Source organism: Nannospalax galili, unplaced genomic scaffold (assembly GCF_000622305.1).
Source record: "Nannospalax galili isolate Female #2095 unplaced genomic scaffold, S.galili_v1.0 scaffold85, whole genome shotgun sequence".
Taxonomy (NCBI): Eukaryota; Metazoa; Chordata; class Mammalia; order Rodentia; family Spalacidae; genus Nannospalax; species Nannospalax galili.
Genome location: NW_008358866.1, coordinates 2,343,770 through 2,370,510, shown reverse-complemented (window position 1 = coordinate 2,370,510; position 26,741 = coordinate 2,343,770). Strand labels below are relative to the sequence as shown.

The 26,741-nt window shown below is 36.5% G+C and overlaps 1 protein-coding gene across 2 annotated transcripts in view; it reads right to left on the bottom strand.

Annotated features, from left to right (window-relative positions):
- Grm3 (glutamate metabotropic receptor 3) overlaps positions 1-26,741 on the bottom strand; it is a 277,529-nt gene that overhangs the window by 99,404 nt on the left and 151,384 nt on the right. For both annotated transcript variants that reach the window (XM_017795451.1, XM_008822473.2), the window contains exon 2: positions 14,967-15,578. In XM_017795451.1, the coding sequence (XP_017650940.1) occupies positions 14,967-15,467 (501 nt within the window). In that variant the 5' untranslated portion in view covers positions 15,468-15,578. The remainder of the gene's footprint in view (positions 1-14,966; positions 15,579-26,741) is intronic.

The following is a 26,741-nucleotide window of genomic DNA, read 5'->3' as shown; positions in this document are numbered from 1 at the left end:
CTCTCTCTCTCTCTCTCTCTCTCTCTCTCTCTCTCATTCATGCAAGCCATGGCACATTTGTGATAGTCAGAGAAAAACCTTAGGTTTCAATCCTCAATTTTTTACCTTGCCACATAGACCAGGTTAGCTGGCCTGGGGGCTTCCAGGAATTCTTCTGTCTCTACCTGCCATCTTACCATGGCATAGCTAACATTGTAGATGTGTTACCATGCCTGACTTTATGTGGATTTGGAGGATCCAAACATAGGTTCTTATGATTTTGTAGCAAATACTTTACCACTGTGCTATCATCTTAGCTCTATGAACTTTTTTAAATCTAAAATTTAAATCTGGGGTTGGGAGATATCCAGGTAGTTGTCAGCTAAGTCCTCTGTCTCATTTGGGCACTTAAAACATTCTTGACTTGTTAACTGGCCATATGGTTTCTCTGAGAAAGCATGAAGAAATAAGGAAAACTCCTACACTGGACATCATTTTGAATGATAAAGGAAGAATCATTTCAGGATGGGGAAGTGGTGTGAAATGTGGAAGAAAATTACCCAGTTATGTTATTATTAGTAGGAGAGGAGGAAGGAAAAACAAGATCTAGTTATAAATGTATATATGTATATATATGCATATATATATTAGAGAGACACATTTTTAAAAGAGTGTATATGCTTTTCAAAGATAGAGATTATAAAAAGGAATATAGTTTAAGAGAGAAAAGAAGACTTAAAAATTAATTCATATAATAAAGTTTCAATAAAAGAGAGAAGACAACTCCCCAATTCCACTGGGGTTGCTGGTCTACACTAATGATTGGAGGGTTAAAAGAACTGGCAACAAAGGATAATATTCAGTAGATGTGTTAGGGCATCTACATGTACAATGTAAAGCTCAGCACAAACACATGATAATAGCTGACACCACAGCATAGAATATGGAAATGGAAGAGAATTTTGTTATTGTTATTGTTTTGCCTTCAGGATAAGCTATGGTAGGTAGAAACAGAACCAATGGATGAAGATGTGATTCCATAAGGGCAAAAGAAACTAGCTGCCCTCAGTGACCAACACTTGTATTATCAGCACCCAGCATTTGAGGGGGTTGCTGAGGCAGGGGGATGGAGAGTTCAAGGGTAACATGGGCACATTGAGAGACTTCGTCTCAGAAAAAAATGAATAAAAAGCACTTCTCATTCTCTCTTTCTTCTTACTAAAGATGTGTCCTAATATGGTGATACAAATAAAAATAATAAGGAAAATTTATCTTACACTAAATTAGTAGAGACCAAAAGAAAAGCTCATAAAATCATATTGAGTTTGCTGCTAGCAATGAATTTTGGGAAAAAAAATGCAGCTTAAATTATAGAATCATTTCAAGAAATCAATAATGAGAGGTCTACTCAAAGGCAAAAGAAGAGGAAGAAAGGCAAATTCAGGAAATATAAATGAAGATAGACATAAATCAATAGTCATGATGTGTTTTGGTAATTTTCTAGTGCACAGTTTTATAATAGAGGCTGTACAAACACTTAGAAAGGAGCCAAGCAATGATAGGAATCAGGATGGGTTCAGTAAGTGTGCATTTTATTTCAACATTAGCTGAAGCATGTAAGGAAGAATTGTAGTCTGGAGGACCATGGAGGACCATGATTTTGGCAAAACTTTGTTGACATTACTTGGATTCTTTGAAAAAAGAAAGTAAAAGGAGTTGGATACATAATTAAATATATTCAAAACAGTTTTTTTTCCTTTTCTTTTTGGGCAGGGTCACTGAGTATCTCAAGTTGCTCTCCCACTTGCTATATCACTCAGGCTCTCCTTGAATTAGTGATCTTCGAGACTTAACCTAATGGTCCATTAGGTTAGATTACTAGTATGCATCACCAAAGCTAGCTTGAAAGCAGCTTTGAAGAAATTCTATGTACAGTAGCTAAATAAGATTAACGTTTTTATCAACACTGTTGGAAAAATATAAATAAGCTGCAAGATCATTATATTTTAGAGCTATAAGTAATCATGAAGAGAATCTAAAATTCTACTTTATAGGTGAGGAAAATGAAATTGACAAGGGAAATGACTTTGCAAAATGTGTATATTCGATAGGTAGAAAAGGGTAGGACTGGAGCCCACTCTCCCCAAAGGACAGGGTTCCATTTCTGCAATCAAGGTAATAGTACATACGATGAGATGCAAGTTTCTGATTTAAATTAAAATGATATGAGTGAAGTTTTCTTTAATGTGAAAACTGGAAAAATACAGTTACAAATGAAAGTTGCATGTTGCAGTCCTTATGTATGAAATCTAGAGGTGGGCTAACCTATCAAAGACAACTATTAAGCATTTTGTTCACTTAAGATTCAATTCTGAATTCATTATCTTCCTTAAGAGGAGATAGAAAAGAGCTATTTTAGTCTTCCTATTCTCTACATTTCTGTTCTCAAACACTCATGCTTTGGAAGCCTTTAAGATCTGTAACATGCTTAAAAGTCCTGACATTTTTGTGTTAGCTATTGTCCTAACTGTTGTAGATGTCTTATCTCCTTTAATCTTCATAGCACTCTTGTGAGGTAGAACCTGCAGTTATCCCATTGCTTAGATTGAAGAGCTGAGGCACGATGTGTAACGGTGTTTGAGGCAGGACTTGATCCTAGGAATTCCGAGACCTCTTACTATTCTCACTCATCCTAGATTTACTCCTGTACTCTAATCTCATAATTGATTTCCTCATTTCAGTGATATATTTCAAGTTATTACATGTTTGCCTATTTTTCTTTCTGAAGCATAAGCTTCTTTATTTGAAGATCATGAACAATCATTCCGTGTTATAAAAAGGAGACTCTCATTTGTCAGTTTATACATTGTGATGGGTCCATAAACATTTGTTTACTGGCTATCTTTAGTAAATAAAATGATTTATTCAAGAATCCACTGGGAAATTTAAACTTGGACGGTGAAATCAGCAGTCTAAAAATATCACATCAAAATATGTGATGATTTTTATATTATTTACTAAATCTTCAGGCCAGGAAATGTGCACTGTTAATCTATGTTAATTTCTCTTCAGTGCCTCTCAAAGCATGGGTGCTCCATGTTTGTTAACTGAACAAATTGATGAATGAAGGTAATTCTGTACTCCACCAAGTCACCATTTTAATAAAGGGTTAGGGGTTTGTTGGGGTAGACAAATGCTGGATACCAATGAACAATGTAACTACTCTCAAGCTCTACTGAGAAGCAATTTATTGTGTGCTACAGATATTTCACTAATTGTATTCAATTTTTCACCAAAAATGAAATCACACATAAGGAATTTGTTTAGACTGTTAGGGGTCTTCAGCTAAGATTTTCATAGCATTAAAATCAGTTTCTCCAAATTATGTCTGTATAAACAGACCAAAGGAAGTCAATTTTACATCGTCTAGGTTTGGCCACTATCTAGTTCCTTAAAGACTAGAAAACAAATTAAGGGCCTTATCATGAAGTCTGATACCTCAAACCATATGTACCTAAAGTCAAATCCAAATAAACATATACTTCAGGTAAGCTTCACCAAATGAACCAGTACTACTGGCTGCAGGCATGTGAAGGTTTTTCTGGAGACAAATGTCCTGTACAAACTATAACCAACCATATCAGTTGCTCACTTTTTGTTCTTGCTTTGGAAACATATAAAATTTTGCTTTTCCCATAACCAGTGCCAATTATTCTGTTTGTGTGTGCAAATATGTGTATATGTGTGTGTGCGCATGTGTGCACAAGCCACAGTATGGGTATGGAAGTCAGAGGACAACTTGCAGAACTTTTTTTTCTCTTTTTTCTGCCATATGGGTCTGGTGGATCAAACCCAAGTCATGAGACTTGGTAGTGGCAAGTGGCCTTACTCTTTTAGCTGTTCCACCAACCTATATTACTGTTTTATAGAGACAGTGTTATTTGGGGATGTACTTTTTTTTTTTGGAATTATGAATTATCCAGGACTAGGAATAATGTTTTCATTGTAGCCTAGTAAGCAACCAATACCTTGACATTTATTTGTGATTGAACTTTTTTTAAAGGAAGACAAGTTTTTGGCAATTTATTCTGGAGTTTTATTTCTCTTGGCAATTTTCAGCAAGTCATAGGGCTTCTTTTTAAATTCCAGGTGCCAGGCTTTATTTTAATGATACTCTGATTATGAGGAACAAAAGAATGTGAATTTTGGGAAAGACCTGAGGGTCTACTCTTTTCATGATGTGGAAAGAGAGAATGTCAATTGGAAAATTTAAGAGTCACCTGTAGCACCCACATGAGCCCTATGGTCATTCTTCTTGCTCAGGCTGTCCCTGAGATGCCCATTCCAAACACAAGCTTTATGCCTTCTGCTGTGACACAAGCAATTTTTTAAAAATAGAAAATAAAAGGACTATGTACTTTTAGAGTTTAGTTTAAATAAGTTTTCTACTAAAGTGATTTTCCTCCATGAGAATTATTTTCATAACTTTCACAGTTATTGGCTTCTGAGTCTGTGCTGATACATTAAAGGGAACAATAGCAACTGGCTTTTATGTGGACCTATGCTTAGCTACAAAAATTCCAGATGGAAAGAGGCACCAAGCACTTCCAAGAAAAATGCTATTTGCAGAGCTGAACTATATACATTTGAAAAAGAAACCATTTCCACTTTCTTGGGAATCTGAAGATTTAAAAATGATAACCTCCATGGGTTTGCCTTTGCATTCAGTGATTTTCACAGCTCACATCTCTTTGGGTCTGTTTTCTAAGAATAAGTCTACACCTATAATTGTTTCATAACACATGCAGAACTGAATGTTTTATTTAGTTCTTTTAATTAAATGCTTATATGTAAGCCTGGAAGCAAACCACTGAGGGCTGCACTTTGAACCATCTGCTACCTTACAGCTTAGCTTACTATGTGAAAAAGTTCTAGAAGTTGTGAGGTTAAGAAATCCAGTGTTCTTCCTTTTCAGATAGATCAAATTAAACTATTAGCTGTTCAAAATTCCAGATTGGCTTGTATTTTAAACTGGAACTGGAGGTGGCATGTAGTTGAGAAAATGCCTGAGGAAGCCAAGCTGTTCACATCACATGAGTGATCTGCCCATAAATGATGCCAATCATACTGTTATTGCAAGAGGGTTAGTCACTTTTTTTTCTTTTGGGCACACTAGCTGCAGCACATCTGGAAACAGTTCTTTTTCCATAAAAATAGCCACTTTATAGAGGCCAAGGATTAATCTGAATTTAGGAAATCATATAATATCATGAACACCAGTTTGCTCAGTATAAGCTGCAAAAGTTACCCACTCCTGCATTCCAGGAGCTCTAAAAGCATACGAGTCAGACTCCTGTTACTGTTTCCTAGCCCGAAACCACCCAAATAATAGTCCATGGATATTCCAAGCCAAAGATCCTTTAAAATGGCCCAAAGATATCCTGATTTGTTTTCTCAAATTTTCTCAGAAACCATCGCACTTAACATCTATGGTCTGCAGTCTGGATCATTAGACATTTTTGCTTTCTTAATTTGACAGCCAAGAATTGATGAATGGTGAGGCTGTTTGGCCTCATAGCTCATCAATCAGACTGAAATGATATGTGGATCAAGGAATCCTTGAATCCTATTATTTCAGAAGAAAGGTACCATAACAGGTCAGAATTGGTATGGAGGCAATGCTACACCACACTGAAATACCTAGGTTTTAAAAATTATTTATTTTTTATTTTATGTGTATGAGCATTTTGCTTGTGTTTGCAATGCCCATGGAGGCCAGAAGAGGGCACTAGATCTCCAGGAACTGGAGTTATGGATCACTGTTAGCCACCTTGTGAATGCTGGGAACCCAACTAGGGTCCTCTGCAAGAGCATCCAGTGCTTTTAACCACTGAGCCGTCTCTCCAGCCAAAGTATCTGTCTTTTACCCAGACCTATACAGAACTATCTCACAAGTTATTTCCCACTTAGACTTAGCAGGTGCTTACATGATGAAAAAGACGGCCATTTTACCCACAGAATCACTCTTGATCTATTCTTTGATCTCCTTTACCCTATGAGTTAATTTTTAAGATAAACTACGGAACTAAATTGGTTTGGGTTCCAGATACTAACAGTGGGGTCTAAAGGTCTTTTGTATCTTATTCAGTGTTTGTGTTGGCCAGCAATACTTGCAAAAGCTTAACTCCCAGTGTGGCTCAATGCCCACTAAAAGACTTGTCAGAATCACATCGTTTAGTACCTTAGCTATTGATTTTTGGCAATGTCTCTTGAAGATTTAGCAGAGTCACAGTTGCACTAATCTATATTTTTTTCTGAAGCCTCTGCAGTTACTTGTGCAACAATGACATGACTGAAAATATCCTTATCAATAAAAAGGCATTCTTATCCTTTCTGGTTGTTAACTGATGACAAAAGCTTGGGGGCGCTAAGGATTGTAGCTTAATGTTTTTGTAAATGATTTTTGCTTCTGAGGTATTGCAATGTTTAGGGCAGAGAGATAAACACAAACTGTGTTATTCACTGTTTCTTTGTTAACTGTTTATTACCTGAACAGAGCTCTCTGGGACAAAAGAAGCAAATTGGGTCATCAGTGCAAAGGCCTGGACAAGCACTGGGATTCCAGCTCCTTCTCTCACCAGTTCCGTGAGCTTGGGTAACTTAATTTTAATTCTTTAAGCTTCAGTTTCATCACTTGTAAAAAGGGAATAATAGTAATTCCTAGATTCATGAAATTACATAAGGATTAAAAGCACTTAATTTACTGACAGACCAAAATAAATTCTTAAAAGGTGTTAAAGATGATGTCTTCTCAAAGTATTCTTCTAAAATGTAGGTTTTCTAAAAAGTTAATTCTGTACCCTCTCTGCTCTCAAGGAAGTTATACTTTTCTAGGAGATGAATAAAATTATCTTAGGATAAGATTCTGAGATATATGTACACTTGCAAACACAAAACACAGGCCAAAGAGCAACTAATCACACTCAGGTGAGATATGGCAGGCCATAATATTTAAAGGTGAACCTGAAGAATAAGTGGAAGTTTGCCTGGCAGAGATAGGAGGAAGGGGGTTTTTAGGTAGATGAGAGAACTCAAAGAATTTGCTTTAGTAGTTCAGGGTTGCCAGAGTGCCTATAGGAGCAGTAGATGGTAAGGAAGATACAGGAGGCCAAGTGTTTTATATGCAGTTGTGAACACTTTGATCTTAATTATTTAAATAAAAAGGCATTAAAAAGTTAAGTATGAAAATGATGTGAAAAACTATATATATATATATATATGTCTTTTTGAGACAGGGTCTCTCTGTAGCCCCAGCTGTCCTGGATTCACTATGGAGACCAGGCTGGCTTCGAACTCACAGAGATCGGCTTGCCTCTGCCTCCTGAGTGCTGGGATTAGAGATGTGCACCACTACGCCCCGGTGAAAAACTATTTTAAAGAAATTATAATGGATAACATTCAACTTGAAAAGGCTGGGCAAAGAAACACTCATTCCAATTTAGAATGTGAGTTCTTGAAAGCCAGAAAAGATGTAATTCTAGTAACTTTGAGCAACTTAATATATTGAGAATGGAATTTTGGAGAAAAAAAGTTAACTTCCCTAGTACTATTTTAATTGATTAATAGTAATTTTTCAAAAATTTATGATTTAGTTTGTGTCATTTATAGGTCACCTTCTTGGAAGGAAGCAGGTCATAAATTGTAATAATTGTGGGGAACTGTGGGAAAGCTCAACTGTTAGCTTCACAAAAGCACCCAAGAAAAGATAACACAAAGTTTGTTTTTTTTTTTTTTTTTTTTTTTTTTTTTTTTTTTTTACTGTAGATTTCATACCTGAGAGTCTGCTAAGTAACCCAAGGGTAGCAGCTGGAATTCACAGGGTGGCATCACGCTCCATTTTTTGGTGCATCACTTCAAATTTGGTATAAATTATGTATCTTTAAACTACTTTGTAAATGGGCAATATGTGCTTAATTCATGTGTCCATTTTTAAATTTTAAATCAAATTGCCTTTTTACAGAAATAGGAACAAACTCTATATCAAGTATTCAATGACATGTTTTCCACCTTCAGAGAGTCTAATTGCCCAGTTTGTATTCCACGACACCTCACTGGGAATTGGATGGCATCTACCCAAGTGGGAGACACAGTGACTAGCTCCTGGAAGGTACATCTGCATATTCAACCGTAGTAAGTGGCAAATATCTCAAAATATTTTGCCATTCTGACCACTTGGCAAAAAAGTCTGATTCATATTTGAAATATCATTTTGCAGGTATTGTTTCTATTGTGTTTTCTCTTGTGGTGCAATTCCCAGTTTTGGATATGAAATCAAAGAGCTGGCAAGAATTAAGATTTTGTCACTAGTAACAGAGGGATTTCCATAATATGCCAGGTGGTGTTGTCAAAAATAGCGACACCACAATTTTAGTGTTTGAAGTCCTACTGATATACAGCCTGGATATCAGCGTTTGCTTAGAGTTTAACTGCAGGTGTTTTGGGAACATTGTGCTTAAATTCCCGAAGTCACTAATTGGAAAAATACTCTGCTAGTTATCACCTGCATTTTTTTTTTCATGGATTAGTAAAAGCACTTCTGCTACATTAAATCAATGGATTTTCATCATGATAAGCTGACAAGGGTTGGCTGTTTCTATATTGAAATACTGTGCCTTGTACATATCAATACATTGGAAAGGGACATTAAACAGCAATTTGGAAACAGAAATTTGGGTCTTTAAAACAAAATCAATTCTTAGGTTTAAGTAAAGATGTGGGGTATTATTTCAACTAGTTTATTTATTAATATACAGCCATTAAACACTTGCTAATATCTCAGGAATGTGTGCACTCCTTGCTTTTCATCATAGATTGAGATCTGCAGTATAAACATAGTTCACAGCCATGGGCCATTCCTGCCCTGTGAATTGACACCTGTGAATAGTGGTCTGGATGGCAATCTCTTGTCTCTCACTACAGTAGTTTCCAAATAAATACATGACAGAAGGGGAATTAATTAAGGAACAAATTTAACCTCAAAGCAAAGGGAAATATAGTGTGTCTTAGATAATTACCTCTGGTGAGAAATTTCTACAATCAAGTAGTGTTAGCAAAAGCATTTTAATTGCCATTGCTGGTTCTTACCACCCTGGATAAAATCCTGGAATGGTGTTGCCTTTTCTTGCGGGAAACTGAACAAGAGCAATAGAGGGAGGCCTCAAAACAAGCAGTGTTGTGAGATTGCTTTCAAATGGGAAGGCTGAGAAGGAAATAAATAAAACGATTCTATCTGAGATGTCTGTGGAGTAAGGTTTTTCTGAAGCTTAGACTGTGAGAGGGAGTGATCATGGAGTGGGAGACAAGGGGGTCTGGATTCTAATGTTGATGCTGCTTCTCCTAAGCTGAGAGAAACTTGAACCTGGTGCTTAACATTTATCAATCTCAATTCCTCTTGAAACTATTCCTCTTGGACTAGAGGCATTGAAAGAAACAAAACAAAACAACAGCAAGAATGAACAGTTAATGTCTACTAAAATATTGAATGCTTATTATATGAGGCATTATTGTATTCCTTTTTATTTTTTCTTAGTTAATTCCCACAATAACCCAATGAAGGAATTACTACTAATATGTCCATCTTAGATGTGAGGGGGTAAGTAAATCTTAGATTGCACTCAGAATTTTAATCACTATATTGAATATTTTCTAGAAGGATACACTGACATTTTAGTTCTTATCCCTACTATCGACATTATATTTTCAGTGTTAAACTCACTGAATACAGCTATTATTTCTTCCTTTCTATTGATAAATTAGTGATGTTAGTAAATGAATTTTTAGTGCTGTCATTCTGCTCCTTGGAGGACAGAATTATGTTCTTTTCTCCTCTGTGTTAGCTAGAGTGTAAGCACGACATCACAGTGTCTGGTACCTAGGAAGCCTTCTGATTTTTTTATTATATTGATGATTGAATCTTGGGCCTGGTGCATGTCAGACATTTGCTCTACCACTTAGCTATATCCACAGTCAATTCTTTTCACTTTATTATTTTTATTTATTTTACTTTTTCACATAGGCTTTTACTCATCTGCTGAGACTAGCCTTCAGTTAATCTATAATCCAGTCTGGTCTTGGAATTTCAATCCTCCTGCCTCAGCCTCCCAAGCAGTTGGATTAATGGCATGTACCACCAGGTCCAGTTCTATATAATCTTTCTGTGGAGAGACCACACAGAGCCAGATGAGAGTCAGGATAGGGTCCTAACTTTGTCTGGCATGGTTCTGCTTATCCAGGTGTGTATAACCTTGGGTTGTCTCTCCACTTGGGAGCCAATGTAGTGTAAGTCTGTGAGAAAGCAGTTAAGTCGAGGCATCTTGTGGTCTACATGTAGATAGTGAGGAGAGGAGCATGCTCATCCTGCTCTCTCACTGGGATTTTATATTTATTTTCCAATTTGAAAAATGTCCCATTCTTACTTACAAACATGAAGACTGATCTAGCATAGAGGGTAATGTTTGTGACTCCAACTCAAAATTCATTTAGGGATTTTCAGTTGTTTGGAAATGTAGCAGATAATCACATGCTAATTACTTGGATTTGTTGAAAAAATTTACCTTGCAGAAAGATTGTTCTAGGCACTGACAATACAAAGAAAAAGAATGCAGTTCCTTAACTCATGTACCTAATAATTTAGTAAAAATAAAATAATGTAAATGAATCATTTAATAAATTAGAAATGGATAAGTGTGTTTATGAATTAGAGGCTTAGGAATAGTTTCTCAATGAGAACAGAATTCAAGCTGAAGACTGAAGGAGTAGGAATCGGTAAGACATAGTGATAACTAATGGACATTACAGTCTAGGTATAACTATTTTATTTATGGAAATCTGTGTAGATGCCACCATGTAGTCCATAAGAAGGCATCTTACCAGGGGTATGTTAGAGCAGCTTTTCTGCTAAACAGAACTAAAAAATCTTTCTCTTGTTCTACTCCATTCTTTTCTGTTCATAATTCCTTTTCGTCTCTTTGTATTACGTTGTCAATTGACACTGGGTCTACATATCCTTTCAAAGAAAACTTCTGCCCTTTCTATGAGCTCAACTCTTAGAGGCCATCTAACCTAAATTTAAATTTTCTGAGGTCACTTTAATACTCAGGGACAAAGCACTAACTGAGTCATCTTATACCTGCCATGTTCCAGCTAAAGTGTGCTCCATTTAGAAAAGATTAACTGAAGAAATAGAGCATCTTCTGAAATGAGGCAGGAACCTTTTAGAAACATTTCAAGGAACAACATTTTTGACTGGTCGTCTTTAGAGCTAACTACAGCTTATTTGAAAAGCACAAGTATAAATACTGCTTCTAAATAAGTACCATAAAGTCAATTGCCTAGCTAAAGGCAATCGACCTGAATCTCCTCTTGAAACACTGTATTCCCTGAAGTGAAAGATTTGTAGGTTTATAGAGAATATCAGAATACAGTCTTAAAAAATGCTTTGAAAAGAAACTAATTCACCAGAGGGTGTGACTAGATTCCCCTAAGTATATTTGCTAATATATAAGGATTTTGATGTTTGCTTTCACTGATGACTGAATTAAGAAATCAATTTGGTTGCTATGTAAAGGGACCACCACAGAGTGGTTTGTTGTCCTTAATTAGTGTATTGGGAAAATAATTATCTGGGTCTTCATCAATGGTGATATAGCTTAACTTAACAAGTCATTAAGAATCTCCCATTCCAAGCAATTTTCACTGACACTACCTGTTATATGAGCTAACACAGCAGGGGTGATTCCTTTGCTGCCTTCGGGAAGAATTCCTTTTAATATTGGGAAGAAGAGAAAGTTGTAGAGGAAATATCCTTTGAAGCAATTTGGGCAATAAAACAACTCAGACTTAAATGGGGAAGGTTAAGGTTTGAATCTGTAGCCCTGTCTTCCAGGGCTTCATATTTTTAAAGTTTATTCCTCAACCGGTGTGTTTTAGGAGGTTGCGGACCTTGTAGATGTGGGGCCTAGCCAGCAGAAGCAGGCCCATAGGGACAGACCTTTATCTAGCCTCTGATCTGATTTAAGGTTCTCTTCTTTCAGGTCCACCATGAAGTAAAGTCTCTGATAATGCTCCCACAGCCATGAAAGCATTTCTCACCAGGATGGACCAAGATCTTCTGAAACCATGAGTCAAAATAAATCTTTCCTCCCATGAGTTGTTTCTGTCAGGCATTTTTGTCACAGCAATGCAAAAGTCACTAATAATACAGGGACATTACAATATTGACACAACTGATGGAGCCACAGAAGGGAAGATGCAAATATCATCGCTCTCCAAAATTCTTTCTCAGTAGCTAATTTTGTAACTGCAAAATCTAGGCTCTGGTTTGTGCCTGGATGTTATATCTAGATGGTAGGAACTTTAAAATTCAGTGGTGAATTTGCGTTCACTGATTCCACGTAGGTTCAGCTTTTGGCTCAAACTTCAAGCAGTCTATAGTAGTTAAAGACTGAAGGCAGTACTATCAGTTACATGTCACCAGTTACCAAACGCCAGGATGTATAACCACAGTCAGTCATGAATGCGGGAGTTGGTAGACATGAGAGATACCCAGAAAGCTTCTCTCTTGAAGTGTTTTCTTATTAATGTACAGAAGTGCTGTAAATTCACCCTTAGGAAATAATGCTTTGGATTTGACTATATTTTCTAAACTTCTTATTAAATGACATATATGTTTCAAAAAGATAAAACATTTTAATTCTTAGATGTAAATGGGCCTGCTATCTTCGTTTGTGATGTTTGATTGAAGAAAGGTCCTCTGTGGAAATGGTACTTGGAAGGCTGCTCAGTGTATGGTGCAGTTGCTCCAATTCCCAGCTTCACTCTTGGTTGGACCAATGTATAGTCTAGCCAGGAAATCGGAGAGTCTTAGAGGAGAGTATGGAGCCCCTTGCTTTGTCCTTTCCTCTCTAGTTCACCCCCTTGCTTTCACAAGGTCTTTGTTCCCTTGCACAGGAGCATCTGTTGCAACCACACGAATATCTGTTGCAACTTTCTGATCAGTGTCTACAGATTCAGTATCTCATTCACTTTGTTTTCTATGTAGACTATTAGTTGTTTTTCTGTGCAACTTTCATTCTATCAGCCATCCTCATTTCTTACCCTGTGAGCCCCATGAACACATTCTAAATGACTCACTGTTACTTCCCAGTGGTACCGAACCTACAGCCAGACTTTAACTGCATGGAAGTCAAGAATATTTTCTACATGACTTAGAAGTCTCTCTAAACCCTAAGTATTTATAAGAAATGATTATGGACACATGTATTATAAAATATTGTTTATTGTACTGGGAGATAATAATGTCCAAAACAGCATGTATACAATCTCTTATTGATGGTAAAATTGGATATAAGTATTTATGAAATAGTTGACACTCAACTGGTAAAAATATTATTGGAGTTTGTCTGAGATAGATTTAAATTTTCCTGTTTTCAAACAGAAATTTCTGTCTCTCCTTCTTCAAGTGTAGAAGTTAATGATCTACTATGAGATGTGCAATATTTTCTATCCATCTAATAAAGTTAAAGGATGTTTATGAAAAAACAGTTATCCTAATTACTTGTAATATGACTATGTGCTCTGAAGAAGGAAAGAAATTGGAAATAGCTCATTTAGAACAGCACAGAATTTACATGGAATTTTAAATGCCACAAATCTGGAATATAAAAATAAGGTTATTCCAATGCAAATAAAGCCTATTTAAATAGGATCATGATATATAAAGAACACTTTATATGAATCTCTTGAGTGCTTGGGCTTTGATTGTAGTAATTCAGTAGGAGGCAGGGTACCTGCCGCTTAGAATCATGAACTTTTATTACTGTGTCATTAATACTCTCATCAAGTAACAGAAATCATATGGGGTGAGTGAAAGAGTGTAAAAGTGTGAAAGATCCATCTCAGGCCCCGCTCTTATTCTGCTTACTGATGGGAGTTTTCATGAAGCCAGTGTTGTCTGGATTTGGGAAAATGAGAAAATTGAGCTGAATGATTTCTTGGGTCTTTCTATCTCTAAAATTCTGTTACTCTCTAAGTAAGCACTGTGAGAGTTTGAATTTTGAATGAGCTATGTCTTTTTTCTCTAATGAATTTGTAAGAGCCAATTATCAGCTTTTCATCTAATGTAAATTGTATGTTGTCTTCCCTACCCCAGTCAGTCTATTTGTCTGTCTGTCTGTCTGTCTACCTTTCTCTTCCTTGTTTGCTGGTAATCAACTATCTGGCTTATCTGGTTACACTTTTAGGTTTATGCTCTGAGAAATTCTTTGTTTTTTTTTTTAATATCTGAACAAAAAGAGTAACAATTAGTGTGGAAAAAAAATCAAATTCAGAGATATGGTGAGATAACTTCTTGTTACTGATAGTGGCTCCAAATCACAACTTCATCTCTTTAGGACACTTTGTTATGTAACTTTGCAGCACTTGTGCTGTGAACAGAATGTTCTTTCTCAGTCCTTGACTCTGATCTGTGCCCTGTGAATTGCGTCTGCTGATGAGATAGTAGAAGATACACTACAGCAAAGAAAGAAAGAGGCTTGAACAGTTGTCCTTGCATCCTATTGCACCTTTGACATCACTCTGAAATCATGCTGGAGCTAACTCATTGATTACAGGAAGAGGAAAGGCTTGGGCAGAGTCACTCATAGGTTAGCCCAGCCTCTACTCTCTAGTTGACCTTCAGAATATAATTATGTTAAAGCTCTGAATTTCATTTGTTATGTTGCAGCAGCTACCTGATATCCTTCGAAATAATTTTCACTGGTCATTGACAGCTCTGTCATAAACCTGTATTATGGAATACCCATTAAAAACAAAAACTTAAATTGTTAATAGCATTCATGATGACATTTTTAGAGTCATCTCATTCTGTTCTCCTGAAACATAAAAGCAAAGAGATACAACCTTTTAGTGGTCATGTTTGCCAGTCTTACCTGTATGGAAACACTGCTGTATGAGCCACCAATGACCCCTGCGATGAGCAGTGGGATGTTTTCTTGAATAGCATATGATCCATCAGGACACATATATTCAGCTTCATCCACTTTAGTTAGAGATGCCCTGACAAACTCCAGTGATTGCTCTAATGCATAGGTATCCCTTGAACATGTATCCAAAATATGAACTCCCAACTTCACTCCTGGTAGCAAGTAGTTGTCTTTGTTGATTTCATCAATTGCAAACAACATGGCCTCCAGGCGTTGAATACCTCGATCTTCATTGATTCGCCCACATTCTTCAGTTCCAGTACCTTTTTCATTAATAGGAAATAAGCCCCCTAAAACAAGATCACCTTCTATTTTAATCTCCTTCCTTAGAAAGTTATGATCCCCTAAGGAGAGTAAAAATCCCTTTGAAAACAAAGCTAATGTAAGAACTTGGAGTCTTGTCAACATCTTCATGAATCCTGTTTCTGTGCCTCTTGGAGATATCATTGGGTAGAGTCAATGTTGCCTGCTAGTCTTCTGCTCTCATTTCCAAAGGGGATCTTTGGCCTGTCCTTCAAATAAGGGAGGATCAGACTAACAGAGCCTGTCACCAAATTCCTAAAGAGATTAAAAAAAGTATATAAACAAAAAGGATAATGAAAGCAACAATAGATATACAGATACTTCCCAATCAGACCTTTGATGGGTTCCTGAATTGAATAAGACAACTCTAGTACTTATTTTACTTGGCTGTCAATGAAATCTTGACTATTATCTACCTGTTAGGACTTCCTTAGTTTCAGTATAATTTCATTTTTGGCTATATCTCAAATTCTATTGTTGAACATCTGCCCTCCCCCTGTCTTCCAATCCCCATTCCTGGGATAACTCACCTGTGTTCATGGTTTCAGTCTCCAATGCTATTTGCTAAATAGTTTGGCCACATATTACTCAAATACCCTTAAAGTATTACTTGTAATAAACTCTCGCTTACATCTATATCTAAACTTTCAAGCCAGAAATCTCCCATTCAGAGTCCTGCCTACTTCATCCCCTTCTACCCTCCTACAATTAGCGACTAAGAACTGAGAAATGTCCTTGTTCAACCCTTTTGAAGCCACTGCCTTTTCTCTGTCTTTATGATGCTGGGCACCTATAATCTGAAGCACATCCATGGTGATGGGTTCTGTAGAACTTCAACCAACCCTGAGAACATCTTTTTTGTGTGTGTATGAATTAGGAAAAAATATCCCTTCTTTAAGTACAAAAATTTTAATGTATTATTGTATTACCTGTTGATGATGGGAGATGTGATTGCTGGTGGCTGATTATTGCTAGACAAATCCTGATGTGACCATCACATTTCAAAGTGCAACAAGTGCTAATTCTGGGTTTAATACAGTAAATTATAGCTTGAGACAGTACCAGTGTTCTCTCAGATAAATTAGTAAATGTTAACAGTCTGCCTGGTGATTCAGTGGAAGATCTGTTCTAATGCACAGACTTAGTTACTATTTAGTGGCCCATTTCCAGCCAGTTTGCAAACTTTCACTTGCCTATAGATTTAAAAAATGACTTCTAAAAATTTATTTAAAAAATTGTTTTAAAAATATTTTTATTGAATTTTTGTGGATTTCATACAATACATCTTAATCATATTTGCCCCCCCTTCTCTGTCTATACTCCCCTATAACCCACCCACAGGATTTCATGCATTTTTGTCATATATGTTAAGGCCTATCAAGTCAAATTTGTGTACCTAGATGTCCCTAGGTATGAGTTCATCCACTAGAACCTGTTCATCCTGTCTAAAGAAGATCAACTTTCCTTCACTCAGCTATGATTAGTCGCTTATAGTTCCTCATCAAAGTGTGAGATCCTGCCAATTTTCCCAGTTGGCTCACATTGTGAAACGAGGGGTAGAGAGAATACTAATGCATCTCTCAACTCTCATCAGTAAAACTTCCTCATGCAACAGAGGGCAATGGACACAAAAGACCACAACTGGCCAAAGTCTAGAGAAAAAGACTTCAGAGTGTGGGCCCCTGGACAGGACTCCTATATTAAACTTCACCCACCCAGGGCTCAGTGACCAATTGTGGAAGAGGGGTGGAAAGATTGTAAGAAGAAGGAGATTATATGGCTGTTTATTTATTTTAATTAAAATTTCTTTTGATAATTTCATGCTTAATTACTATATTTTTATCACTTCCACCCTCCCTTTTTCTCCTCCAACTCTTCCCATATCCCCTGATACCCTCTCAATTTCATGACCTTTTTTAAAATTATTATTGTTACCTATATTATTGTTATACATACATATTTACATAGCAACCTACTGAGCCCATTTAGTGTTCCTTGTATGTACTTATGTTTAGGGATGATCTCTTGGGATTGCATAACCTATCAGGGAGCTTTTCTCTGGAGAAACCTGATTCTCCCTCTCTCAGTAGCCATTGACTGCCTGTATCTCTTCATCTAGTGGTGGGTCCTTGTGAAATGTCCTCCATCCATACCACACTGGAACATCAACTGGTGGTGTCATTATAGAAGTCTTGTTTAGGAGACCATGTTGTTGAATGTCCCTGTTATACCTGAAAGGCACTATCTAACAGCAGGCATCCTGGCCCTCTGGCTCTTATATTCTTTCTGCCCCCCTCTTCCATGATGTATCATGTACCAGCAGGATATGTGTGGGGAAACTGACTTCTTTATGTAAGCACTTCTCAGTGCTCCACGATCTTGTCCCTGGCTAGCTCTTTGGTCTTATAGCTTACCATGCCTGTCAGCTTCTTTCCACTCTTATCTTTAAACCTTCTGCTCCAGATACATTGAACTATGTGAGTTTCAGGAGATGTCCAAATACAGATGACCTCTTGTTTCTGTTCATACTGTTTCCTTTGCTATGGATGCTCTTTTATTCTCATTCTCTTTCTCTTTCACTCTCCCTCCCTCCCCTCAGTAAACACCTACTTATGGTTTAAGACTCAATAGACGTTGCCAGGAAAGTCTAAGTGTTTTTCTTGTCTTCTTGAGTCAAATCCTCAAAGTTCTGCTTTATATTCCTGCTGCAACCTGTTCAAAAAATATTTGCTATTGTTATTACAATTCATATTTGTTTTATTATGTGTCCATTGGAAATAAATGAAACAATTTTGCCTCAAAAAATTTTAAAGTACCAAGAAAAAAATTCAATGAAAAAGTCAAGCTAGGAGTTAGCCCAATGTTTACTTCAACACTTCTGACATTTCTCCCTTCTCATGATAGCAATGCCCTTTAAAACCCAGTTTCTTGTTACTTTCACCTCATGGAGCAAATGAATTATTGTCTTGAAACAAGCAGTTAGCTGAGTGTTGTTTGGTTTGTTTATTTAGGTGTGAATCTCAGTGAAGACGCAGCAGTCACTGGAATGTTAACTCAGAGCTACTCAGGGAAATCTGCCACATGGGACCATAAAGTCTACAACAATAATTTTTTTTTAAAGTTGATATTGTAGGAGCTTTTTTTTGTTGTCTTATAATACTTTCTGGTCCCTTTGATCTTTGTGTGAAATTCTCTTTGAAGTGTAACTGCCATTGCTAAAAGGCAAAAGACACTGTTCATTATTACTAATAATAAAGATGAAGGAATTGCTTTATAAAACCACTGCTTTATTTGCTTAATAAGAGAGCATAGTTGATTCAAAGAAGCTTTACCATGTATCTTTAAAAACATAGGCATTGCCGGGTGTAGTGGCTCATGCCTTTAATCCTAGCACTTGGGAGGCAGAGGCAGGCAGATCTCGAGGCCAGCCTGGTCTGTATAGTGAGTTCCAGGACAGCTGGGGCTACAGGGAGACCGTGTCTCAAAAAGACACACACACAAAAAAAATAAAAAAATATATATAGACATCTTGCTGGGTGAGGTGATACACACCTTTAAGCTCAACACTTGAAAGGCAGAGGCAGAGGCAGGCAGATCTCTGTGAGTTCAAGGTCAGCCTGGTCTACTCTAGAGAGTTCCAGGCCAGCTGGAGCTATAGGGAGACCTGTCTCAAAACTTGTGTGTGTGTGTGTGTGTGTGTATAAATCTCATGAATGTGAAGAAATTTTGGTAATGCATAGTCAAAGAAGACAGATGACCTTATAGTCTATAGAAGGCTTAACTGACTTTTGAGAAAATGTTCTGATCCAAAGAAGAGACCAAATAAAGCATCACTTACCTTACATATGATTTTATATTTAGGTATAACTGTTTCACAGATGTGTGTGTGTGTGTGTGTGTGTGTGTGTATGTGTATTTAATTTCTGTGTATTTGGGACTTACTATACTGTCTGTGATCCAAAAGATATTCAACAAATATTGCTTAAGGGCTAAACACATGACAATTTACAAATAACTATACTGTTTTTATTCATGGTATGGTAAACGAGGATTAAAATAGGGAAATGTGTTGTTTTAATCTCATTAACTCTATAATCACACCGATTCTCTTTTCCCATTGACTCTTTGATGATAAGATAGCTAACTGGTACAAATTAAACAAAACTTGATCTAGGCTGAACATCTTTAGCCTGAAAATCTGAGTGCTCCAATATTGGTAACTTGACTGCTGACATTACACAAATGACCACATGTAATGGGTTACAGCCAAAACTCAGGAATATTAAAATATACGGCATAACATTACATCCAGGAATGAGTACATTTATATATAAAGCATAAATGGGCTTTACATTAAGATTTGGGTTCTATCACTAAGATATTTAATTATGAATCTGAAAATATTCTAAAATCTCCTCAAGAATATGAACTCTAAAACAATTCTGGCCCCAAACATTTTGGATGAGAGATCCCAACCCATACATAAACAGTAGAAGATGCTTACTTTATATTTGGAAATTGCAACAGAGTTCAGTTCCTGTGAACCCAATGTGGACCTACATTTACTTCTAAGGTTTTAGGTTAGAAGAATACTAAGTAGGAAACATGCATATTATCCTCTTTCAAAGCCTCAGAGATGTTTACTCAAATCAAATATTTATTGAACACTTACTGTGTTTGTACCAGATCATAAATTAGATACCCAGAATGTGTCCTTTAATTGTGAACAAAATAATATTATCCTGGTTGTCAAGTAACATCTAAATGCTTAGAAGTTTTCTTTTTTAAAATATACATATCAAGAGTTTTAGAAAAGTATTCATCTCTGTTTTTGCCAAGTATCTCTATCATTTGTGAAAATCTTAGAAGTAAGTATATCATGAGTTTCCTTTAATATGGAAATTATTAGTAAGTGCTTAACTAATAAAGCAATCCATTCATGCTGCATGAACTACATAAAAGTTAGATATTCATACTATCAGAATGAACTGACTGATAACAATTTCATGTAAAGTATTCTTATGTAGGCCATCTGACACAGGCCTCTTTAAGTCATATTTAATGTAGCCTAACAAAATTATAATTTAACAATTAATTGAAACTATGCTTAAACACACTGTCTTAGTATTTTTTTATTTACCTTTTCTTTAAAGTAGAATTTGCCATGATTAAGGCAAATGCATAAGTTAGAAACACAGTGTTATGTAAAATGAAGCCCCAAGAAATTGGAAGATAGGGGAAATTAAAACAACATTGAAAAATAGACAAACATGCTTAATTCAATGCTACTGTTTATCTCTGTGTGACAGCTTATCGGATTGTGGGAAAGGGCACCAGCCACTTCTTTTCAGGTTGCTTTCACTATAAATCAGACAGCAACTCATTCCCTAGACAAACAGGTTCCCTACTCAGCCACATTCATATGCAGCTGGAGGACTGCAGCTCTACAAAGTTCTCCTTTCAGGGATGATGAGTGATGTGTCAACTACAAACAACCATGTGTAGGCCTCTCTGTAGGCAACCTGCTCACCAATGTTTTATTAATCACCACATTAATAGAATCTCAGAAGCTTTCTGTGAGTATAACCTCTGGAATATGTGGGCTGCACACATTTCTGCACTCTATATATGCTAATATGTATTTTCCTTCCTTCCCTGACTTTTCTTGGAGATTTGGTGTCAGAAATGCAACCCACTTTGACTCAATGAATAGCTGGTTTTTCCAGGGGAAGGAAAGGATCTCTCTGAGAGGTGTACTGCCAAAAACTATGCTCGCCTTTCCCCAGAAATAAACCCCTAAGTTACTGATGGATATCTGAGTTTGCTCAAAGCCTGTCTAGCCAATCAATCTGGAGCATAGTTAAGGTTAGCCTAGCATACACAATTTGATTGTGACTATAATTTTTCAACTGCCAGATTTATAAGCAACAAAAGTCATGACTCTTGTTTTACTGACTGCCATTTTCAATTGAGTAAACAAAGACTGTGGCTATATTGGCATTTAAATACCAGAATATATCATAACATGTTTTTAATTCCTTTACTCTTGCCAAGAGGAAGACAAAAAAGATACTTTTCCCAGAGATTTTTAAGAAGCTTTTTTCCCATTGCATATTTTTTATTAAATTTTTGTGCATTTCATATAATACATCTTAATCATAATTAGACCCCCTCCCCTCTCTGCACTCCCTATGGCCTGCCCACAGGATTTCATGCATTCTGTCAAACAAGTCAAGGCCTATGGAGTCAAATTTGTTTCTCCAGATGTCCCTCAGTGTGAGTTCATCCACTGGAGCATGTTCAGCCTACTAGCATCACTCCCTTAAAGAAGGTTTGCATTTGAAATGCTCCCTCCACTACTTGTTGCTAAGTGTTTAGTTGCCAGTTGATAGGCTGTTTAGAAGTGGCTAGGTATTGGAGGTTCTGATCTAATCAACAGATTAATGCTTTGATAAATCCATAATATGATGACTTTATTGGGAGGTGATAAGAAGTAGAAGATGGACTCTGGTGGGAGAAAGTAGGTCACTGGGGGCATGATTTTGAAGGGTGTCTTGCCGTTCTTGTCTGTCCTCTCTGTGTCTCGTTTGGCATTAGGTAAGCCATTTTCTTCTAGCACATGCTGCCGGTCTGAATGCTCACCTCACCATGCATGGGTCCAAAAGCATCTGAGCCCAGTGACCGTTCACTGAAGCCTTTGAACCTCTGAGCTCAAATACATCTTTCCTCCCTTAGTTGTTTTGCTTGGATATTATCTTTATGGCAAATAAATGTCAACATAGAAGCTATCATGAATAGCTAGCTGACTACTTTAAACCTATTTAAATCTGTTTTTCAGAAGGTCTAAAACATCTCCTATTTGTTGACTTACTCCATTTGTAAGGGTTCCTTCATTGGGTGAATTCCCATATACTCTGCTAGATTTATCTTGAGACTCTTATATTTTGTTTGACTTATACAGTTTATTTATTTTATTTTTTACATGTATATGTCTGTGTTGTATGCATGTATGTGCATGTGTACACATGTGTAGGTATGTGTGTGTGTGTGTGCAAGGGTATATATGTGCGTGTGTGTGTGTAGGCCTGAAGTTGATGCCCAGTGTCTTTCTTCACTGATCTCCACTTTATTTATTGAGGAAGAGTCTCTTTCTGAACCAAGTCTGTCTTATCTAGGCAGCCAGTGTGCCCCAGGAGTCTCCTGTCTTTGCTTTTTGAATGCTGGGATGACAGGTAGCCACCATGCCTGACTGGCTTTCACATGGGTTTGGGGGATTATAACTCTGGTTCTCATACTTGTGTGGCAAGTGCTTTATCCACTGAGCTTTATCCTCAGCCCTGAGCAGTTCATTTTTAAATTAAATAATTGTTTTTTATTCCCATTAGATTTTGAGTAACTGTATATCAAGGATAATGCACTGGGCAATGATATATATCCCATAGTATCTCACACAGTTGTCAAATGTTAGTTAAATAAATTCCAAGTGACATCTAAGTATCTGAGAGACAGGCAAGGAGACTGGAACAATTTGGGAATTCCATTTAGAGGATAAAGATAAATAAGAGAACTTTGCCTCAAATAGCCCTGATCTGATTTTTAAAAAATGTTAAATTGAGATTAGAAATGCATGTGAAAATGTCTCAATGTCAATTGCTTTGGAATGAATTCTTCTGTATGAAAAAAAAAAGTTGTGCTGTAAAGTATTCCTTGAGAAATGTTTATAATTCTATGAGAATGTAAATAGTTTCACAGTAATTGTTTTCCAGTTAGAATATTCTAACTTAATTGCAGCGCAGTCTCTTTAATTTCTTGTTCATTAATTTTTAACTAACTTCATAAAAGAATAAGAATAAAAAAAATATGATTTATTTTAGAAAAAGTTACCTGGACTGCTGAAAAGAATGTATATTCCACAGCTGTTGGAATAAATATGCTATAAACATTTATTAAATCTACTTATTCTATGTTGTAATTAAAAAAAAAGTTAAATTGTTGGTTAATGTTTGGATGAAGTGTAAGTTAGACCTGGAAAAGCGGAGAGTATCTGAAGAAAAAGAATACACTGTAGACAGGAAAAATGAGAAAGAAGGGAGCTAATGACAGCTTCTGTTCCTAAAAGCTGAAGACAGCTCAGAATAATGGATCCCAGGATTGTGGATGAAGATTTACCATTGGGGCAAGAACTCTGCTCTCCTTCAAATTTCTTGGGGTCTTGGGTGTTTGAAATCCCACTGTGTGTCTGTGTGTGTGTGTGTGTGTGTGTTTCCACATTATTCAACCTGAATTCTTGGTTATTCAAGAATTAATTGAGAAGAACCTTTCCCATGAGCATGATTTATTCATACAGAAGATGAAAAAGTCTGAGGACCCTAGGTGACTACACTGAAGTGGGTAACACTGATAACTGAAATAATGGAGTGAAATAAAAACAAAACCCAGAGCAAGGCATTGCTGATTTTAGAAGAGGAAAGGTCCACTTCTCTCTCTGGCATTATTCCAAAATGAGATTTCTTTTTAAAAAATTTCATCTTTTTCTTTATCTTTTGCATGTAGAGATAAGTGTTTTTATGAGATTTACAACTGTTGGTTCTATGGGAAATTCCTGGCAATTTACTTTCAGTAAAAAATGTTAACTTAGTTGGGTCAAAGAGAGTACATGAAAGATTTATTTGCTTCCTTACAAAGCAAATTTTCATTCCAAATACCAAAGTGCACAGCATATTTCTGTGTATGCGTGTGTGTGCGCATGTGGAAGTATGTGCTGCCATTTCCCTAGTTTTTTTCATCCTCAAGGTTCCTAACCGCATTCAAAGCCTCTGTGTTGGAGTCTCCTCAGATTCTCTGCAGTCTACTTTTTTTCTTGTCCTCTTAAAAGTTGCGAAGTCTAATAGGAGTTACAGGTTTGTCAACATGAACTAGGAATCTAGAAACAGGGTTTGTTTCAAAAGCTTTTCCTCTAGGTCTGGACAGAAAAGTGAAGGGACTGAAATGGAGTAATATCATTTATACAAATTCTTACCTATGGGCAACACAATTCAAGTAACTATTATTAATAATGTGCTAGGTGTATCTACTCCTTTTTCTAGAATAATTTCAAAGTGCTCTGCATAAACAACTAAACCTGATTTAGGAGGGAAAGAATAATATCTAATGCTATGAAAAGGAAGAGGAGAGAGAGGGAGAGAGAGACAGAGAGAGAGACAGAGAGATTTTTTGAAGTTATTATAGAATTAGGATTTAGGAAGACTTTATCTTATTATTCCAAATCTTAAACCACACACAGACAGACATACACACAAAGAGAGAGATCATATGTTCCCACAAAACATAGCCCTCTTCTCTCAAATATTCATTAATATGTTAAATGTTAAAATGTTTTAAAAGCCTCATCTTTCCCTCCTGAGAAATGATGTCTTTAGAATATCTGATGCTGGTTTCTTGTGATCACATCATACTGATTATTACTGAGCTTGTGTTCCTGCTGAAAATAACCATATAACTTAAAAATGGATTAATTAAATTATGACATTTAAAAAAAGAAGGGGAATAGGGAAAATCCATGATCGCCCTCTGGATCTGCAAGGAGCACTCTTCTGTCATGGAGCAGTTGTATACTTACTAAAATGAAAAGGCAGAGATTAGCATTCTGAGATGCTAAAGTGGTCATGATTTTTAGGGAAGAGAGCTGCATGGAGATGCTGCAGTGCAGGGGTTTGTCTGATCAAAGACACTGTGGACTCAATGAGGCCTGCATCAAACTTGAGAGGAGATGCTGACATGTCAGGTACACTCGTCCCTTGATGTCTTCATGGATTTGGATCTAGGATTCCCTGCTGATACTGAAATCCTCAGATGCTTAACTCCCTAAATAAAATGTTGTAGTGCTAACATATAATCTATACACATCTTTCCATAAACTTTACATAATATCTACATTACTTATACCTAAAACACTGTAAATAGTTGTTATATTGAAACATATAGGCAATAATTATAAAGAAAAGTAACTTGTGTAAGTTTGGTAGAGATGGATTGACCATAATAGGCCTATGCATACAAGATACAACTGAGATGTGAAGGAAACAATGCTCAAACAACTGGAGAGATATGAAGAAGAAGAGGAAGAAGAAGAAGAAGAGGAGGAGGAGGAGGAGGAAGAGGAGGAGGAGGAAGAGGAGGAGGAGGAGGCAGAGGAGGAGAAGGAGGAGGAGGAGGAAGAAGAGGAGGAGGAGGAGGAAGAAGAAAGGGGAGGGAGAAAACCAAGAGAATGTCACCCAGAATAAAGAGAAAAAAGTATCATTAGAAACAGGCCCTGGAATGACTCACATGTTGGAATTCACAGACAAATATTTAAAATATTTTTATTTTATGTGTATGAATGTTACTCCTGAATGTATGTAAGTACATCCATGTCATGCAATGCTCGTGGAGGTCAGAAGAGGGCATCAAATCCCATGGAACTGGAGTTACAAATGATTGTTAACTGCCACATGAGTGCTGGGAATCAAACCCAGCTCCTCTGCAAGAGCAATCAGCGCTCTTAACCACTGAGCCATCTCTCCAGCCCCACAGACAAGTATTTTAAATTCATGTAAATATACTGAAAGACTTAAGGAAATGAATGAATAGATGAGGAATCTCAGCAGAAAACACTATATTAAAATGCTAGAACTTAGATATACAATATCTAAGTAAAAGTTTCATGAAGGAGAGGGGGTAACAGTAAGTTAGTAAGTTGATGATGGATGAAAATTATCCATGATTACCAGAGAGAAAAGGGATTGAAAAGAAATTGAAGAAAGTTTCAGTTTTTAGTAGGACAGTATTAAGTGGTCACACATGAATGTAATACATAATTAAAGTCTCAGAAGGAGAGGAACAACTATAGAAAAAAAAAACCAATGAAAAATGACTGAATATTTCCCAAATTTAGATATAAAATTAAGATTACAAAGCAAAGCAGTTCAGTGAACCATAAATAGGATAGATAGGAACAAAACCATAGATTATAAGTAAATTGTAGCTAAACTAATAAAGTCAAAGATGAACGTCAAACTTTGAAAAGTCATTGTAAAAACAGCCCGTATATGCAGTTTGACAATCATACAAATCATGTTTGACTTAGCAAAGATAGCAGCAGCTGTTATCCAACTGATCATTAAGGCTTTTGCTTATCACCCTTGAATTTACTTATTGAATAAGATTTTGGAGATATAGGGGAAGATTTACTTTTTGTAGTTTAAAGAATTTTTTAAATTTTTGTTTATTATTTTTATGTGTATGTGTGTTATGTTAAGGGTATATAAACACATCCATACAAATGCAAAGCCTGCAAAGGTCAGAAGAGGGTGTTAGATCCCCTGGAATTTAGCCGCCATGTGGGAGGTAGGAATAGAATCTGGGTCCTCTGGAAGAACA